The following is a 20,228-nucleotide window of genomic DNA, read 5'->3' as shown; positions in this document are numbered from 1 at the left end:
AAGTCGATGTAACCTCCCTGTCGTTTCTCAGAGCGTTGGTTACTTTAGGTTCCTAATGTGTTAAGTAATTCCGAGTGTATTAGTGGCTACAGTAAGAAACACAGTACCAACAATACAAAAATAGACTGTTGGATGCTGGGAAGATAACACGGTTGGAAGAGTGCTTGCTTCACAGGCATGGACCCTAGGCTCCTGTCCCTACGTAAACCACCTCAGAACAACACTACGAAAGGTACTAATACTCAGTTTTGCTCGGTCTATCAAATTTTCTTGAATTTCTCAGTTTACGTATTCACTAGTTTTCGAGAGAGTCTCCTATATCCGTCCAGACTGTTCTCAAACTTTCTATGTAGCAGAGGGTGACCTTGAACTTCTGAGACTTCCTCTTTTCCTCCCCACTCCTTCCAAGGATTATGGGTGTATACCTCTGTTCCTGTGTTTGGTAGTGCTAAAGCCGGATCCCAGAGCTTCGTGTATGCCGGGCAAGCACTCTACCAAATGAGCTACATCCCAGTCCCCTGACTTTTCCTTTTTAAAGTAATTTTTAGAAAGTATCAGATAATCAGATGAAAGAATTATTTCACTTCTAAGTGTTCCATCAGCTCCTGTTGTTTTTGTAAGAGTAAGGTCCACATGTAAAAGATGACGATGCTCATGGACACATGACTCCTATACAGCTCCAATTGCTTATTTCCCTATGAAGGTGTTAGGTGTTAGGTACTCTGTCCATACAACTGAAGAAAGGCAGCTCCCTAAGTGGTAGGAGGATTCACACACCCTTTCTGTTGCAGGAGAGTTAAGGCCACAGGAAATTTTTCTTACCCTTTCAGCCTGGAATCCCTACTTAACTGCAAACTAGAAATCGTTTTCAACAAGCCAAGCCAATTGTTCTTGAGACGCCACACTGTAGCAGACAGGGCAGATCAGATTAAATTCCAGGCACTCGGTTGGATCGTCTCTCCTGGCTAAGTGGTAATCACAAGCTGTCAATGAAGTTTTCAATTATTATTTCATAAATCTATTGTCCTTATTTGACTCTTTATTCAAAAGTAAAGCTTGGTATGCTCCTCTGGTGAAGTAGATTTACATTTTGATACCGGAATATTTCAATCATAGTCACTTTGCTAGAAAATTTCAAAATAATGTTTTAGTGGCTGTGTTTTACTCCCTTTTGGAACAGTGTTTATGAAATGAGAGACCAAAACATGAACTAAGACCTCAGTAGACAAAGGAGAAGGAGCCCAGGTCAGAAGACTCTAGAAACAGAATATTCCAAGGAGTACAACACAAACTCTTTCTCTCCTAAGGAATTCTAATATAGCAGGTAAATAAGTAACTTTTAAAACAGAATTCTAGCATAATGTGTTCTAAATAAAATCAAAACTATACCTAAGCCCTGGCAATATGGTTTTGTAAATCTCCAGGAATCCAGAGATAGATACCTCCCTATCTCAGAGAAAGTCTGCTACAGTTCGTCTCAGACTTGATTGAGCCCCTTGCAGCTGCTTTACACTGAAGAGCATCCACTATAACAGACAAATGCTTCTACAATTGAATGTCTTTGTTATAAGTCAAAGAAGAAAGGGGTTAGGACAGCATGGTACGATAGCTGTTGAGAACAAGAAAATGGACACAATATGCACGTGAAGACCATCTCCTGGGACGTGGCCTGCTACGGTGCTGTCCCTTAATTCAGCGGTGCTGTCATTCACAGCGTTTCTGGAATGGTGCCACAGACAGTTTGAAAGTTTAGTGGAGTTTGAAGTTTTCCTGTGACAGGTATCTTTTTTGACTATGCAGCTTGAGTTTGACAACATTTAGTTATGAAAAATATTTACTGCTAAAATACGTTATTCTCTTGCGTTGCACCTAATCACTTAAATTTCTTAGCTTTAGACAGTTAAGATTTTTAAAAATCAGATTAATCTGCAAAGTGTTTGGTTCCCAAACCAAAGAGCAAAAAATAAATCCCACCTAATAATATACTCAGCACATTTTCTTCTGTTGAAGTTGCTGTGCCAATCATAACTTTTAAATTTCTTTTATGCTCTAAATTTAATTTTTGGCTGTATGTACATACATCTTCATATACACATAATAGATTTACAGTTCTAACTTGGGAAATGCACTATGAGTCGTTGCATATATAATTCAAATGTCTGACTCAATAGGAATAATACTTAACGGTAACTTACTGCCATATACTTGGCATTACTAAGTAATTCTACAAAGGTCAAAGGTCGCTACTCTATCCAATTTCAAATATAAAACGTGAAGCAAAGTTAGATTAATTTATTCAGTGTCTCTTGTAGAAATACTCAACACACAGTGCTAGTTGGTGCACACAAGTATTAGAAAAGCAGGGTGGAAAACCAGTGCAACATGTCAAGACATGTCTCAAACACTGAATCGACTTTCTTCAGTGGGAGCTGATGAAGTCATTTCAAACGTGTAAAGAAGGATACTGTCCCTCCAGTCTAACCCTGGAGGTTCTGACTGTCACTGGAAGAATCAAGGCAGGAAGCTGGAGCCAGGAGCTGGAGCAGAGACCATGGGGAATTGCTGAGCGGCTCGCCATCTTACATAAGGTTCACCTGCCACAGAAGGCACCACCCACAAAGGACTGGCCCTCCCACACCAGCTAGCCAAAAAAGTCCTCACAGGCCAATCCCCAACTGGGCTTTCCTCCTCCTGGTGACTGTTGTTTATGTTGATGTCTCTTCTGCCTGGGGGTGGGGGTGGGGAGAGGGGGGTGGGGGTGAGGAGAAGGGGTGGGGGGGAGAGGGGCTGGGGGTGGGAGGGGGTATCCACCAGTACAGGTGTTATTGAACTCATCTCTGTTTTGCTACAAAGCAGCACTAAATGTATTTCTAATTCAAAATTCAAGCATCAGCAGCATTCATTATTAAGACAGGGTCTTACTATGTAGCCCTGGCTGGCTTGGAACTTGCTATATCGATCAGGGTGGTCTTAAAATCACAGAGTCGACCTGCCTCGGCCTCATAAACACTGGGGTCAAAGGGCCGAGCCCTCTTGCTTAGCTGAAAGCACTGTTTGCAGCAAAAAGTGCTCAGGCCCTTCTGCCATGATTCTAAAGCTTGTCGTTTTCTTTCTATCTAAGAGAATTTTTGTTTGTTGTTTCTGCTATAAAAGGATAAGGATTATTTTAGACTTCTTAGTAATGTCTGTTTGCAAGTGCGACTGATCTAGATTTCCTGTCTGGAGTTTAAAACTCATCCGGGGACCTCGATCTTTACTCATTTTAAGACAACAAAAACTGTGGCTATTATGAGAATAGTGGAAATAGTGCCAAATTTTTAATAATTCTTTCAGTGGTATTGCTGTGAGTTCGCTTTTTTTTTCCTGGTGCCTTTATAAACCACAGCAAACCAGGAGACTGTTTTTCCAAGAAGGTACGATAATCTCTGTAATAAAGATCCCACTCATACGCTATCTGGGAGCCCACAGCCAGAACCATGAGCATCTGCCTTCCTGGACGGTGAAACTGAAATCTGTTCAGTGTGGGCAGACTCCCCCTCCCCCCACCTCACCCCCTGCCACACACACACACACACACACACACACACACACACGCACACACACTTACTTTTAAGGTATTACAAGGATAACACTGACAACATTCTTAAAACCAAGCCCAGCAAAGTAGCAGGATTGACCAACCCCATTTCTACAATCGCTTTGTGAGCTGCTTTGGGAATCGACAGAGCTGCCAAAAGGTTTGCTTTTAGGCAGGATTGTAAAGGTCCCAAAAGGACTGTGCACGGAGAGCTGTTGGATGAGACGTGAATGGGTGCTTATTAGTGTTCTGGGCAGGGAGAGGTTGGAGCTAGGCTTAGAGAAAAGCCAGACACTGTACAAATTAATGTCTACTTAGCACGTGCACCAAAAGTGGCAACAGAAGGGCTTTAGGGATTAAATTTATATGTCAGTGAATTCAAGCCTATTTTAAATAATGAACATAAGCACGAAGCACGAATTATTTTTGTTAAATTTAAGATTTTTTTTTTCAATTTCTAATACCAGGTAGTGATGGATTGAATACTAAAAACACATGGGATAGGGAATCAGGCACTTAGGTTTTGAAATCACTGTCAGTTATTGGCCAACCCAGGGCTAGATGTTTATTGTGGCTTGAATGTGGAGTGTTCCCCAGAAGCTCAGGTGTTTGAATACTTGGTTCCCCACTGCTGGGACTATTCAGAAAAGTCTTGGGACCTTTGGGCAGTGGAGTCTTTCTAGATAAAGAGAGTAACTTGGATAGGTGTTAAGGGTTTGTAGCCCAGCCTCACATCCTGTCTGCAATCTACTCCCCAGCTACCAATGAAAGGTGACCCTCTGCCTGTCTGCCTTTCCCGCCATGATAGACTGGTCCTTCTAGAACCAAGAGCCAAGCCACACCCATTATTAAGTAGTTTAGTCAGATGTCGAGTTTTAGCAGTATGTAAAGTAACTACCAGTGCTTCAGGTTTACCAGTTCTCTGTTTTCTCTTAATAAAATGACACAAGCTGCAGGGCTTGCACTGCTGGCTAGCCATGCTGCAATGGTGGCTAGCCATGCTGCACTAGTGGGTAGCACCACTGCACTGGTGGGTAGCCATGCTGCAGTATTACATGTGAAGGAATCACCTACCTTGCTTGACATACTAGTGTAAATGCACAGTAAACCAACTGCTCCCACCTTCCTTTCTTCCTTCCTTTCTTGCTTCCTTTTTTCATTCCTACCTGCCTGCCTTCCTTCCTCCCGTTCTTTCTTCCTTTCTTTTCTTTTCTTTTCCAAATTCTGAGGATGATAGAGACTCTCATATTGGTTTGTGAGCCCACACAATTGGAACACAGCATTTCTGGGTTCAACAGTCAGAATAGGAGGTAAGTATGCCAGGGGCCTCTAAATAACTGTGTCAGTCTCCTGAGGAAAACCATTTACCCAAACACTGGGGAAAAAATTGCTTTAGTTATACACTAAATTATTTTCAAAGTAGGCATGAGGTAAAGAAAGAAGAATATATTTTTGCAAAAGATACTTTTGTAAATAAAAGTCAGTTTGAAAAAAGATTTAGTTAAAAGTGTTTGACTTCATAGGTGGTTGTTGTTGTTGTTGTTGTTGTTGTTGTTGTTGTTGGGGGACCTGCTCAGTAGCCCAGACTGGCATCCAGCACATAACTGTATCTCTGTTAGGATCTGTTGTGATAGCATTAAAGGCATGAGTCGCCACATCCAGCCTCTCTATATCTGTCCATTTCTTTCCTCCTTTTGATTTTTTCAAAACCCAAAGTCAACGTGAATAATATAGGAAGAATTTGCTGGAATATACATAGAATGAGCACCAATGAGAAATGAGATCCCTTGTCCCTGCAGAGCCCCATGAACTCACTTTCCACGAATGCTGCCCTGTAAATTGGGAGTGCAGCCTAGCTCTTCGCTCATCAGAGTAAGAATAACTCAACATGTTCTCATGAGCTCAGGGATATTTATCTGTGAATCAGCACTATTAGTCATAACATACTCATAAGATACTATTTTCTGTATTCAGTTACCACAGCTTTAAAATGGAAAGCTTTCATCTGTCCATAGGAAACATAAACACTTCAACTAAATTTCTCAGAATATGTACATACATCCCTTCAGCCCAGATATACTATTGTGAATGTTCTATTTTAGTAAAAAGAAAATTAGGCTTGGTGTTTTAGCATGTTCTTTTAAAGACCGGATCTTATATAGTCTACATCCTGAATACTGAGATTATAGGTATGTGCAGCCATACACAGCTTTTAAGCTTTTTAAAGACACATTTTACTATGTCAACTTTACACAGAATACACACACCATTCAATACTGTATCTATTTTATCTGAATGGAGAGGCGAACGATTGTTAACCCTGCAAAAAACGGCAGAGGGAAGATAGCTCCATGTAATTGATCTGTGCTGTACTGACTTCTAGGGCCCTGCAGATCAATGGAGATGAGAATCTACCCTTGGTGATAGTGCCCATGTTTATAAAATAGTGCTGGAATGATCAGGACCCTAAATAAGGCTACATGCAGGATACTGAGAAATTCCTAGAAGTGTGGTGAAAAGCCTGGAGAAACCCTTTAATTAGCAAATAAGTAGTCATTTTGAAAATGAAGGAGGTATGATCTTTTCTTTGACTCTTACAGTCTCTTGAAAGCATATCCAGTTTCATAATATCGTCTACACAATATAATTGTCACATTTTTAGTTCTTCTACTACAGTAATGACATCCACCAATTACAAATAATAACATCAGGTGCCTACTGATTTTATGTACTATATTTGAGGTTGTATGTTATGGGTTAAATATATTCTAACAGAACCAGCAAGTTTTTCTAAACATACTTATTCCCTAACAAGAATGACAGGCTAGAAGGAAGATGCTTTCCTGATAAGTATAATGGCTATAACAAATCGGCAATCTGCCCACTTGCTACTGTGTTTAAGCACAAGGTTATTTAAGTTTGAAAGATCATTCAGAGTATTAGTAAATATTCCACCCAGTATTTTTCTCAGAAATAATTTAATAGTCACATTTAAGTCTCTCAAGTCTGTGAGAGTTAACATTTTAGGTTAGTTTCACCATTTTCCTGCAAATTAAACTTTATTGATCACTTTTAAGGAATTTGTGTGGGTTCTAGTTAGCTTTTATTGAGTTTGAATGGGTTCTAGCTTTTCAAAAATACAATTCTGTGTTGAATGGTAGTTTAGCATTTAGATCATATGTAAAGGCTAATTATCTGGCAATAGCTGTCAGGACTAAAAGTCTATTTTTCCTCCCTCAGTCTTTAAGGAATCTTTGTATCCCAACCCCCACCACCCAGAACTCTTCCATCTGTGCACATGTGGCTATGTGTGCAGGGACAATCACGTGTTCCTTCTGTCTTCCTATTTTTTACCCACTGCAATATAAATTGTTCTACAACCTAATCCAGTTGTACTTTATCTCCATCTCTTGTTGTGTGTCATATTAAGTAATTGCTATGTAAACAGACAAATACTTGGTAGACATTTGCTATCTCTGAAAAAGCATGGTATGAAAAATAGCTATCTTCCCCCCCCCATTAAAACGGCAAGATAAAGTAATATATTTCTTGCCCCAGGCTTTGCTGTTCTGTGTCCATTCTAATCCCCTCAGAGTCCCCTGCCTGTCCACTATGAGCAGCTCCTTCTCCTCCCTCAAAAGCTGGAGCTGGGACCAAAAGGACCAGACAATAAGGTGGCAATCTTCAACACACAGCCAGTGAGATGCTACCAATCAAGATGAAAGTGCGTGCTATGATTAAGGTAAAACAAAAGAACTGATGGCCAATGTTCAATTTCAGGATAGCTCAAGGGCCTCAGAAGACACATCATCTAAGGAGGTGTCACATAAAGCAGACACAACAACACAGTAAAGGTATTGAGAAAAATGCAAATTTAAAATTCGAATGAATGCCACACAAGTAGAATTACTAAAATTTAGAAGTCTGACACTTTCATGTGTTGACAAGGATGTGGGGGCTCTAGGAATTTCAAAACCACTATAGAAAAGTGGTAGCATTAATTAAGACAGAATATATGCATAAGCCAAGACCCTGTCATTCAAGTCTTGGCTACATAGACAACAGATATTAATATCCATGTCGCCATGACATTTGTGAGAAGTGACCATACGCCATTATTTAAATCCACAAATAATAAAAGCCCCAATGCTTGTTATCTGTAGTGTATCCATATGGATTTACCTGCTTATTTATAAAGGTCATACAGCTGGGGGTTCACAGAGGAGATCCTAGACTGTTATGAAAACTGAAATTATATTTTTGGTTGTGAGCCTAGCCTTTAATGGCTGAGCCATCTCTCCAGCTCGATTATGTGTAACATGTTCACGGCGCACATATAATAACATGATTCTCACAAGTGATTTAAATTTCATTTATCTAAAGTTACAAACCAGGCCAGCTGATTGGCTATAGCTGGTGTAAGTCAAATGGTAACTGTTGGCCTTAAAGTGACTTTGGAGACACAGGAGAATTCCTGGGGGTGGGTGCTGGCTGTACAGGTTTGTTTAGTTTGGAAAATATTGGATGAATTGAGAATTTGATAAATGCTATATTTCCATAAGAGACAAAAGGAACCAAATTTAGTCTAGATAAATTCCCCTCATATACTATCACTTCACTCAGTTCAGAGGCTCATGTCTGAGGTTCCTTTGGTACTGAAGCTGGCCTTTTCTACAGGATGTAGGTTTCCATCTCCAGAAGGAAAGGTTGCAAATGATAATATGTAAAACATAACATTGTGAACTACTGTGAGCCCTTGTGTATGGCTTCATTCTGTCTGCAAAACTCCAGTAAGATGTTGCCTTCCCTCCAGGAAAGTGAGATCTTAAAAATGTTAGCTTTTAACGGTTATTCTGTAAACCATGAATAGTGCTTAGATCTGTGTCTTCTGCTAGCATACTGCTTACTCCAAGGCAGAGGAGTCAGAACAGACTTTCCATATTCCAGAAGGCTAAAGAGTAACAACACATCTCCAAATTCCTAGAAAATGAAAGTTCACGTGTCTCTTGGTAAAGTCAAGATTATAAAATATTGCCTGGGCTACCAATGGACTGTGCACATTACCACCTCTAAAATTGGTTTCCCCCCTCATTGATCAACTTATTTCCCCTTCAGATCCTAGTTTCTTTTATCCTAGAGTTAGCCATTATAGCTTTATTCTCCTGGTGACGAAGCTCTTGACAAGATGTTGGCATATGCGTGTCTCTTAGTTTTCAGTAGCAGCTCTACGTGTTAACAAAGAACAGTCCTTCCATCCCTCCTCGCCTGCCTCTCTTCTCTCCTTACACATTGAGTACCATGCTGTGTGAGTTATGCAGAAATCCATGGTAAGTTCCTGAAGGTCTCTAAGTCACCACCCTCGTACAGTGTGTCACCTTTTTCAATTCACTCATGAGAATTATTCATTATTTTTCCCAAACCAACAGTCTCATTTCCATTCCCCCCCCAAAAAAAACAATATTCCCCATATCTACAGAATTTTAGATTTTAGAAATCTCTTCTATCTGTTACATTTGGCTGTCCTTCGTGTGATATGAACTCACTATTCCAGCCTTCTGCCTGCTCCTTGTCTCTCACAGAGCAATCTCACGAATTGGGTGTCACCACAAACAAGTAAATGGACCAACTTTTCTCTGTGTGGCTTTTGTTCAGTTGGTCTCTGGCCAATGCCTCCTTTCCACTCACATCAATGTTGAGACCCAGGCCTGCTCCTGCAAATGTCCCTTCACATGCTCCAGTTTTTTACTTCCCTCTCTTCCTTCTTTTACTTATATATGTTAGCCATGTTAATTTCCCATGGACAATGGGTCCTTTGAAGACACAATCTTCATTTTCAGTGTTCTACAATCTTAATAAGACCTAATACAAATGAACTGTCAGTCATCTTGAATGTCCATTTTGGCTGATGGGTTGCTGGTAGTTTCTATCCACCATGCCCTTCATAACTATTTCTCAAGCCACTGGGGGTTTGGGGTCACAACTACAAAAACAACAAAAATCCAAGGAAGTAAAAGTTCTGACTAGAAAGCTAGTCTGTTTTCTAGAGGATCATTTTCCAGCTCAGCTAATAACTTGTGCAGAATTCCCAGGGTCTTCTGTAGATCAACTGTGACATTGTAATCACACAAATACACACAAGTCCTATGCTTTATGTTTGAATAATTAAAGGTTATATTACAGAAGAATATATGGGTCTGACTAGATTTAAGAATAAATTAGTGTATGCTAATTTGATTACAAATTAAGCAAATTCTTACTTTTGGCGCAATATCAGGTGTGGGACAGCTCAGGAAAGCAGTTCATAAGCTAACAGTGTCTATGAAAACAAATCATACACTTCCAGTGTTTTTTATTAATTATTTGTCTATTAGTCTTTGCCTAATAGGTCTGTGCACCATGTACATGCAGTACCTATGGAGGCCAGAAGAGAGCATTTGGTTCTCTGGAGCTGGATTTAAAGATGGTTATGAGCCACCATGTAGGTGCTGGAAATTGAACATGGATTCTCTGATATAGCAATCAGCGTTCTAAGTACTGAGCCATCTCCCCTAGTCCCTCAGGTGTTTATTGTTTTGTGGAGGCAGCATCTTGCTATATCTAGACCTTGAACTGCAGTCTCACTTGTCAGCCTCCTTATGCAGGGATCCGCAGGCATATACACGGATGCCTGACCATTTCATTTTTGACCAGCCATCCACACAGCTGCCTGTAATCCCAGATCTTGAGAAGGGGAGGCAGAAGTCTCACGGCATTGAAAGTTTGCAGCCAGCCTGTCTTAAACAATGCCCGAAATAATGATAATAGTAGTTTCTTTGTTGACACCAGGGGATAAGGATTTACAGATGTTACTAAACATCTTGATCATACAAGTATCTGAATGTCTAAGGCAAAGCTGTTGAAAATTATAACTCAGAAATTCAAAAGCCTTTGTAAGAGCAGTAAATACTACCTTTTTGTTCAATAAAGCGTGCATCTGGTTTTATGTGAATGTGGACACACACACACACACACACACACACACGGTAAAGGTCAGAAACAGCCTATAGGCTGTCCTCATCTCCCACTAGGTGTCTTCTTGTTCACAGTGTGTGCTGGGCTAGCTGGCTTGCAAACCTTCAGGGATTGCCCTTTTCCTTCTCCCATCTCATTGGAGTGCTGGCATTGTAGGCACTTACTGCTGTGTCTAGCTTTATTTACATGGGTTCGGAGGATCCGAATTCAAGTCAAGAGACAGCTCTCCAACACCAAAATACTGTTTTAAGAAGTTCTACTTCCTTTTTTTAAAAAAAATCCAAAATAAAAATGTAACCTTTACAGTTTGGGCGATGTGTGTACATGATGCACAGCACCCATGATAACACCTGTTTTCCCAGCAGAAGTGGGTAGCGCTGTCCCCAATGCTTTGTATATCCAGTGAGATTCTGAGGCCCACCCCTGTTTACTGACAACGCCTCGGCTGACACATGTGTAATCTCATGGTCCTTCTCTGTGCTGAGAAGATGCCATGAAGTCCTGTCCCCTGCTCTTGTGCTTCCTTGGGCTTTTAGCACAAGAAGGGTTTGGGCTGTTGTGTCTACACTCCCGAAGAGAAATTGGGTTCATTATAGAAACAATTGCGTTCTACATTGTTCATTATAGAAACAATTGTGTTCTACATTTGCTAATAAGTTAAGGACTACAGATGAGCTACCTAATGCCTGTCATTTTCAATACGGAAAAACCTGAGCAGTTGGTGGCAGAAAGCAGTTGCTTTAGGAAGCCTCCCACAAACATTTTGAAATGTTTGAAAATATTTGTGTTACGTGATTTTGCCAAGTTTCCTTAGAACTTCGAAGCCAAATTTTATACCAAGTTTCCTTAGAACTTCGAAGCCAAATTTTATAATCTGTTTAAATGGTTTAAGTGGTTTCCAAATCTTTCAATGTTAAAGACCTTATAGTTCCAAAGGTAGGTATTTGTAAAATATAAAGATTTGACTCCAAAGAGTTTAAAGAAATTAGATGTGTCCTTTAAAACAAATTTGTAAAATGGTCACTACACTTGATTTTAAACCAATTTCCACGATACTACAAGAGCACCCATATCTAGGCTTTGCTACATTGAGGGATTTCTGCCAGGAAATCCTTCAACTTTTAGAAATGATTAAAATCATATTTTAGATACATCATGTACTCTGGCCAGCCTCCTGGGGTTGAGCTAAATGTTCAACACTCATAAAAATATTCTAACACTTCTTAACAATTGAATGGTTGAAAAATTATTTGATGATAGAAAATTTTCTAACCTCCATAAAATAAGTTACATTTAATACTATTCACAGACTTTTTAAAAATTCATGTTCATATTTCTTTTATAAAGACACACAATAATAATATAAAGAGATAGTGTAGAAAAACATGAAAATACACAATGAAAACATGTTAAGAGAAATAGATGTGATCAAGTCATTACTAATCGATTGCCTAGAAACTGTCAAGCCATTGATGTACAGATGTTAATGTCTGACTCTGGGGATCACATAGAAGCCTGAATGCGGTGGTTTTCTCCAGCTACTGACAGCTGACACGACGCACACAGTGTCTGTGACGCCAGGAACGTTCCTCTGGCTTCCACAAGCAGAGGAACTTCAGCCAAGGCATAAAGAGAACACAGGATAATTTCTTCTGAAAACAGCTAGTTGTTTCCAGAGGATCTCGCACCGACGTTCATTTCTTGTGAGGCATGTGTCAGATCCTCATGTACAGATGAGGCTGCGGCGTTGTGTGAAACCCACCTACTGTTTCAGGGCAGAAGAAGCCCCTCCTCAGCATAACCCAAGTTATGAAAAAGTACATGTGACTGGTGTAAGTTTCCTGGAAGGATTCACTAGCAGCAAAATTACCAATTCCAAGTGTGACCCTTATTAGTAAGCCTTGGTTTACTCTAACACAGCAAGCTCCAGATATTTATGTCTACGGTATTACAGCCCACTTGGCTGTTACTGCAGCTGTAATGCCGAATGCATGGGAACACTCACCCTGCAATTGCCAAGCCTGTGCCCGTACAACTGCATCTGGTTGAGTTACAGTGCCCAGCAGAGTCCCTACTATACCGTACATAGATTACTTTGGAGAACAAATAAATTTATTTTGGAAAGATGTGATATAAATACGACAAGCAAACTTTGAATACGTTTTAAATATGTAACTAACTAAATACAATTTAATACATTTTAAACTTTATTTTAAAAGTTGACCTCCAGGGGTGGCAAGATGGCTCAGTGGATAAACGTGTTCTCTGCCAACCCTAATGACCTGATGGGCATCCACAGGGTGTCAGTGAGAACTGAGCCCTGCAAGTTGTTCTCTGACATTCACAAGTATACAATGGCATGCATTTGCAAATGTGCACACACACTAATAATAACAATAATAATAATAATATACAAACTTTTTAAAAACTCATTTCCAAACTACTTATTCTGTTTGGATGTTCTTTCTTTCCAAATTTAAGAAAATAACTACTGTGGGTACTTTTATTGGTCTTTGCAAAGTTGAAATAAGCAACAGCTTTCTGAAGCATTCCCCATACATTACCTGGCTCCTCTGCAGCCTCTGGCTTCAGCGGTGCCAGGCAGCTCAGAGCCGCTCCTAGCATCACCCAGAGTCACAGCTGCAGAGGCAGCAGCCACTCCACAGCTTTCATCAGACTTGTTGGACAAAACCCTTAATGCAGCAAGTTGTGGAGTCAAGTGAGTGTGCTCAGACCACCAGCCCAATCCTGAAAGCTTGTGTCGCATGCATTCGACTTAGAGATGTAATGGCTTTTCCCCACCATAATCCTATGTGATCGTTCCCTCAGAAACACGTTGAAGAAAAGTGCCAGAGTGAACAGGTTTCAAAGGGCAAGCTTTTGCTCAAAACAAAACAAAACAAAACAAAACAAAGCAAAAACATGCTAAGGTTTCATAAGAGAAAGACTCTTTGCATAATGCTGTTTCCATATTCTCACTGTCCTATTCTCAAGCAGAACATACCAGAATACACAGTATTTACTTATCAAACATGAGTTCATTCCGCCCTGGGACGACTACCATTCTAGGAAAATGCATTCTGGGGAACTATTTTGAGTTGGTGGAGAAATACAAGGGAATATTTTTAAAAAAGCATTTCCTCCGATGTTCTGAGTGATGAGCCTCTTAAAGATTATGCTGGCTACAAACTAACAATCAGTGACTTTAATGATAATAAGCACCACTAAGTTGTATCAGTGCGTATAGTCTATCAGAAGAAAACTTAGATGTTTCTAGTAGTTTTGTATCGACAGGTAAACAGTAAACCTTACACTCTTCCATTGCTATGTTAGTTTGTAAAAAAGGGAAATCTAGAAAACCATAGTAACTTATACAAACAGTAAACTTAGGAAAACATTCACTTTCAACAGTTAGCTTTTTAATAAGAGACATCAACAGCCTGTTACTAAGACAAACAGCACCAAGGAGAGGGGCCATTCGTTCCAGCATAAGGTTTGTCAGTTGCTTAAAACATTTAGGTACTGACGCAAGGGATAATAATACAGCATACATATACATTATGCAAAGCGTAATGACAGCACATTGACACACATCGTATGTTAAGATACAATCCATTCATATTGGCTAATTACAAAGATGCAGTTATTCAATTAACAAGCATGGATTACAATTCATTTATTCTGTTATTACAACACAAGATTTCTCAGAACATGAAGAAAAGTTAAGAATATTTTCAATTTTTTTCTAAAATATTTTAATCATGACTTTACTCACTGTCTTTTTACTATCCTTTACAATAAAAAGGTTCAGTGTTGTCATTCATTTGTGTATATACACATATATTCCCTTAGTTTTCTAACTGAATGAGCAGGGTCTATTGAAATTCATGTCAGTCATGAAAGAGTACTAATCTAATGTATTCTAAGAGGTATTCTGAAATTTGGCTAATCTGTAAGCAACACTGAAAGAGTCAAAAAAATATATTTATATATACCTGGTTTTGATAACAAAACTTAAGATCCCCTGAGTCCTTTTAATATAAAAGACTAATTGAAAAAATAAATATTCTTCATATAATAACAGAAATCCAGGTACTCTAATGATATATATCTTTACACATGCAAATAAATAGGTTTGTAAAAAAAAAAATCTGGCATAAACATTTATTGCGATTTAAAAAAAACTTCATTTTCAAATTATCAAAATATATAAAGATATTAGAGTCTTCCCCTAGTGCAAAGATTGAATTACTCGATTAGCTGCGTTTGAAACAGTTGTGTGGTACACACTGAAGATCTCTGCAATCCTCTCTTACTGTTCTGTAACCTTGGGTACCGTTTTCTTGACTGATTGTTTCTGTGAGTTTGAAGGGCTGCTCGTGCAGAGGACTTAATAGACATCCAGGTTTCTCAGTTATGGCATGGTCTATGCACAAACATCTCTGGAATACAGGGTCAGATATTCCAATACAGTACATAGACAAATGCATATACCAGGCTGGGCAAGTTTAGAACTGCAGAGTGTTCAGAATACCAGGTGGAAGCCCCTGTGGATGCCTACCTCCTACAGAACATGGCCATGCTGAGGCCTAGGACTTGAACTAAGCTCCTCTCCTGTACTTTAGCCATGCCTTTCTGTCCACTAAGCCAATCAGGTCTCAGCCAAACCTTCTAAGAAATGGCCTGATAGTAAATATTTCCAGCATTGTGGCTGGCAGAGTCAGCTCAACCACTGTGGTGTAGCATCCGTCGCAGATGGTAAGGAACAAATGACTTCACTGAGTACCAGTAAGGCATGTGGCATATGAAAACAGCCAGCACACGTATCCCTGATGAAAATCTTAACTCAGAATCATCACAGTTAGGTATTTCAGCACCTATCAGGAAGTAGAGAGGCAGGTGCATGCTTCACGCTTATCCACTCCCTCACAGGAAAACAGCACCAAGGAGCTCAAAGGCAAAGCCGCCAGATCCAGGTCCCCAAGTACTGGCTAGCTTTCTCCCCAGTTGGGACAGAATGTCTCGGTTTATGAGTTTAGTTACAAATAGATCGCTGTCTCAAATCTAGATTTTTATCTGGAAGGTAAATACTCATTTTTTTCACAATCTAAAAATAAAAAGGTGATAAAATGCTAATTTCAATATACTCATGTATTAATTATACTTCCAACCAGATATTTGAAAAATATTAGGGAAAATATTTACGAGCCCTATCTATGAGTTTTGACTATGATTCAAAACATGGAAAAGTAATATATACCTAACCCACAGTAAGTCCACACGGTGGAAAATGGATATTCATAGTAAATTACTACGCAAGTCGTAGGTCTCTAGGATGCATTTAACTATGAACACTTTTTATGTAAGCAAATGTCTTTGTCTTCACTATCTTCACATTTCTAAACAAAACAATTTAACAGTGAGGAAGCAAACTTTAAAAGGATGTTATTTGGTTTTAGATCAGTTATTGGATAGGCACAGACAAAAGCCACATATAACCATAATAAACTCCAACAAGACATAGCCTTACAAGTGGAATGTTAACATTGTGCACAAATCTAATTAATCAGAGGGGAGGTCAGAGGTGTAATGAAAGAAAGTATCTCCATTAGTTCAAAATTCACGTATAAATACATATAAAACCATTACACATATGTAATTACAGTACTTGAATGAATTCCTGCTCACAATATCGACTTCAATAAACACGCCAGGACAGTTGATGGTCAGCTTTCAGAAGCAGTAATCAGATGCAAGATAGTTACGAATTTTTCCACTTACAAAGAGGAAATTCAAGTAAAAGGAACATGGTCATAAGCCTACTATAACTATCGTACCGAATTCCATGGTCCCCGATACCAGGACACATCTTCAGGGCAGGCGTGCAGGTGACACTGCATCATGCTAGGTGGCTTGGGCAGTTCACAGCTGTGTTCCTGTGTCATTTGGCCATTGGGAAACTGACAGATCACAAATCTTGATTTTACCCCTCCACCACAGGTTTGTGTGCACTGGAAATAAGAATAGCAAAGTTTATGCCCGTAAACTTCAAAGAGAATATTATATTTCTTCCATGGTCTTCTTTTGAGAGAAGGTCTCATGCAGCCCAGGCTGACCTGGAATTCCCTATGTAGCTGAGGGTGACTTTGAACTTCTGACCCTACTGCTCCCACTTGCAGATGTGCAGCACACTTAGCTTATGTGGCCAAATGCACAGCTTTCCTGCATGCTAGGTAAGCACTCTGGCAACAGAGATGCATTCCTAGATTGTAAGATGATAATGTTTATTTAATCAATGTTTAAATATTATTTGCAATGCTAGAGTTGGAAGTTGCTATGGGAGAGTAGATTTTTAAGGGAACTTGATACATTTCAGTTGGCAACTAAAGTATCCCTTTAAAGAAGAATTTCCAAATTACTTCTGAAGAGAAAGTATATGCCAAAGTCATTCTGAAAAGCTAAACTGAGTAATGTATCCATCTAAGAGCATTGACTCTTTCCTTTCCCTTTCCATCTAAAACATGGGGTAGGAGTGTGGTTAACCTTCAAAGTTACAGTTTCAGAAGTCATCCTTACATTTATGGTGCCTAAGGATGCTTGGGCACAAAGAACTACTTAATAATTTATTTTAAAGGCTGTTACAGGATATTTGAACCTGTTTCTAGTTAGGGTGTGGCTCAGCTCTTAGCACACATCTTTCATCCCTCTGGCTGGAATACAGACACCCCCATAGTACTCACCTTTAACCCCAACTAACGAAGATAAAGTTAGTTTGTAGAAGGAAGCACTCATGTTTGAAAGTGATGTCTAACTGAGTGGCAGACAAAGGGAGGAATCAGAGACAGATGTGACAGAATAGGAGATGCCCAACTTTCATGAGAAAAGGAAAGAGAAGCTACTTAAAGGAGAGACAGTCAGTACAGGAGGAAGAGAGCAGCAGAGGAATTCAGTCGAGTTCATGGGGAGCAGTGCAGTAGAGTTGAGAGGGAGAGTGGAGCAGCACAGAGGGAGAAGGAGGCAGCTTTACCTGGAGAGTCTTACAGAGACAGATTGAAGAGAGAACAAGCTAGACAGAGGTAAAGACAGAACAAGCAAGAGAATGAGAAGGAGCCAGAAGACTAAAAACGACTGCTAGAGTTAGTCTGAGGCCAGGAAGAGCAATTCAGAGGCCGAGAAAGAAGCCCGATTGAACAACTGAGCTGAACGAGAGATCGGAAAGGGGAAACTTGTTCAGCAGCAAGTCTCAGAGGCTTTAAACATTCTAGGCCTAGATTAGATTGGGCAGAGGCTAGAAGATTCCAGAGATAGGCCTAGGTTAGCAGATAGAGGCAGTAAGCCTCAGATACAACAAATACTCCAGGAGAATAAAAGATACTTTTACAAAAGACGACTTGCCAAATGAATGGCATGCAATAGAAAGCACGGCACAAACATCAACCTGGCTTTCTGTACCTATATCAATCTAAATTTCTAAGAAGTCTTTGAAAGATGTTGGTAGCTCACGCAGGTACCGGCCTCACGCACATACGCACATACATCGGGTTTTGTTAAGTAACATCGACCATGCTCTCTCACAAATGACTGTCACACCGGACTGCTTCTGCCAAAGGAACTTTTAAGAATATCTGTTTCTACACAAAATAGTGAGATGAAGTCATCCCACAGGGCCCAGAGGCAGGAAGCACATGACTTTCATCTTCAAGGATGGTATCAGGGGACAACATGACTTACTTCTCCCCAGTCCCCATAATTCCAGTGCGGACAAGGTCTGGAGCCACAGTGCTTTGACTCTGGGGGCTTGGAGGACCCATCACAGGAAGTAGCGCTTCGCCCATCTTCATCCTGGCAGACCACAGCCCTGTGTTGAAGACCACCGGCGCAGCTTCTGGAGCACTGATGGGAACAGAACAGAAATTCGCACTGCGCGCTCCACACGGTGAGAAAGGTGGCGACTGACTCAACGCAAAGCAACAGTCGACACAACGGGCCCAAAGCAAAGCAAGGTCAACAGCAAACTCTCCCACCTGGAGTCACTGTTTTAATCAAGAAAATCTGTCAAAACACTTGACTTTTACCAAGGGCTTCATTAGAATTTGACAATGGCAGCACATGGGTTTAATCCTAGCACTAGAGGCAGAGGCACAGAGGCACAGAGAGGCAGAGAGGCAGAGAGAGGCAGAGAGGCAGGCAGAGCTTTGTGAGTTCCAGGCCAACTTGGTCTACATAGCGAGCCCCTGTCTTAAAAATAAAAATTGTTGAGGAAAAGGTAGTCTTTCAGCCTTGCACTAGAAAGTGACCCCTCACTCTCAAAATATAGGTTACGTAGAAAGAATTTAAGGTCTCACTGGGAGGGTTTTTTAAAGCAGATATCATATAGTTACTTGCCGCTCAGCCCTGTCTACCCCATAAAAAGGACCCCCGCATCCTCAGGACTCACAGCAGCCTTCTGCATAGCCTTTCCGCAAGTTCTGTCTCTTTCTCAAAAACCTTGAGTCTTACCTATTACAGGGATTGATCTGGTTTGCATGATATGGACTCTAATCAAGGGGCATTCAAGTGCCTTCCTCAGTAATCCCTTCTCATTGGAGATTACCCTGGGGGGTTGTAATCTGCATCCAAATAAATGCTTCAGCCTTTGCAGAGCTGAGCTACTGATCTTTAGATAACATTTACATTAAAAGCATTTGATGTCATTACACCCATATCTGGGAAAGGATTGTAATAGGACTCAGTTACAAAATTAATATAACTCAATAAAGATGGCTTACTGCTCCCCAAGGGCCTGTTCTCCACTGGTTTCCTCTGATTGACAGCTGGACCCCCTGATCTTGATTCTTTCCTGGTTTGTGAGTTAATGGGACATTTCTGCCGGGAACGTGGCTTGGCTGCTCAGAGGAGCTGGGAGCTCGGCTGTATGAGGGTGGGCAGGCTGCCAGGCTACATTCTTGTTCAGTCACAGGACGGCCTTCCGGGTCACAGTAACTCTCATCGACCAGTTGGTGGTAGTTCACGCATAAAACACGTCGGGTGGTTTTCCCATGTCCACAGGAGGCTGAACACTGAGATCGGAAAGTTAACCAGCATTACAGTGGAATATACTCCATCCATTTCAAACTCTGTCTTTAAATTTTTGATGTCTGCTTGCTCGTAGGCATACTCACTGGTGACCAGTCCCCTGCTTGCCACTCTCCACAAGGGCTGAAGCAGAGAGACACCGCAGCAGGCCGAGGCAAGTGGGCACAATTCGACTCATCTGCCACTTCATCATGAGCATCCCGGCAGCTCACATAACGGGCCTGACTCCCTCTTCCACAGGACACAGAGCACTTTAAAAAAAAGCCAGAGAACAGTGAGATGGGTCTAGTTCCTCCCCCACTCTAGTCACCTGTAGCTGTTGTGTCTCAAAATACAAAAGTTGCAGAGAAAGCAGAAGAGGTTAGGCATGGCCCCCTGGTTGAAGGATGAAGCCACCCTCCCATCTCCAAAATTTAAACCCAGAATCGTTCCTATCTAAAGAAAATACAGGGACAAAGCGTGGAGCAGAGGCTGAAGCAAAGGCCATCCAGAGACTGTCCCACCTGGGGATCCATCCCATATACAGACAACAAACCCAGACACTATTGCAGATGCCAAGAAGTGC

The 20,228-nt window shown here is 40.6% G+C and overlaps 1 protein-coding gene across 1 annotated transcript in view; it reads right to left on the bottom strand.

Annotated features, from left to right (window-relative positions):
- The window catches only part of Adamts20 (ADAM metallopeptidase with thrombospondin type 1 motif 20), a 124,696-nt gene that overhangs the window by 30,487 nt on the left and 73,981 nt on the right, over positions 1-20,228 (bottom strand). Inside the window, exons 25-28 of the mRNA XM_021183238.2 lie at positions 19,750-19,914; positions 19,357-19,647; positions 18,320-18,481; positions 16,426-16,599 (exon numbers count right to left, since the gene is read on the bottom strand). Coding sequence (XP_021038897.1) covers positions 16,426-16,599; positions 18,320-18,481; positions 19,357-19,647; positions 19,750-19,914 — 792 coding nt within the window. The remainder of the gene's footprint in view (positions 1-16,425; positions 16,600-18,319; positions 18,482-19,356; positions 19,648-19,749; positions 19,915-20,228) is intronic.

This window comes from Mus caroli, unplaced genomic scaffold (genome assembly GCF_978045245.1).
Source record: "Mus caroli unplaced genomic scaffold, Mus_caroli_1 scaffold_16, whole genome shotgun sequence".
Taxonomy (NCBI): domain Eukaryota; kingdom Metazoa; phylum Chordata; class Mammalia; order Rodentia; family Muridae; genus Mus; species Mus caroli.
This window is presented reverse-complemented; position numbering and strand designations above follow the sequence as displayed.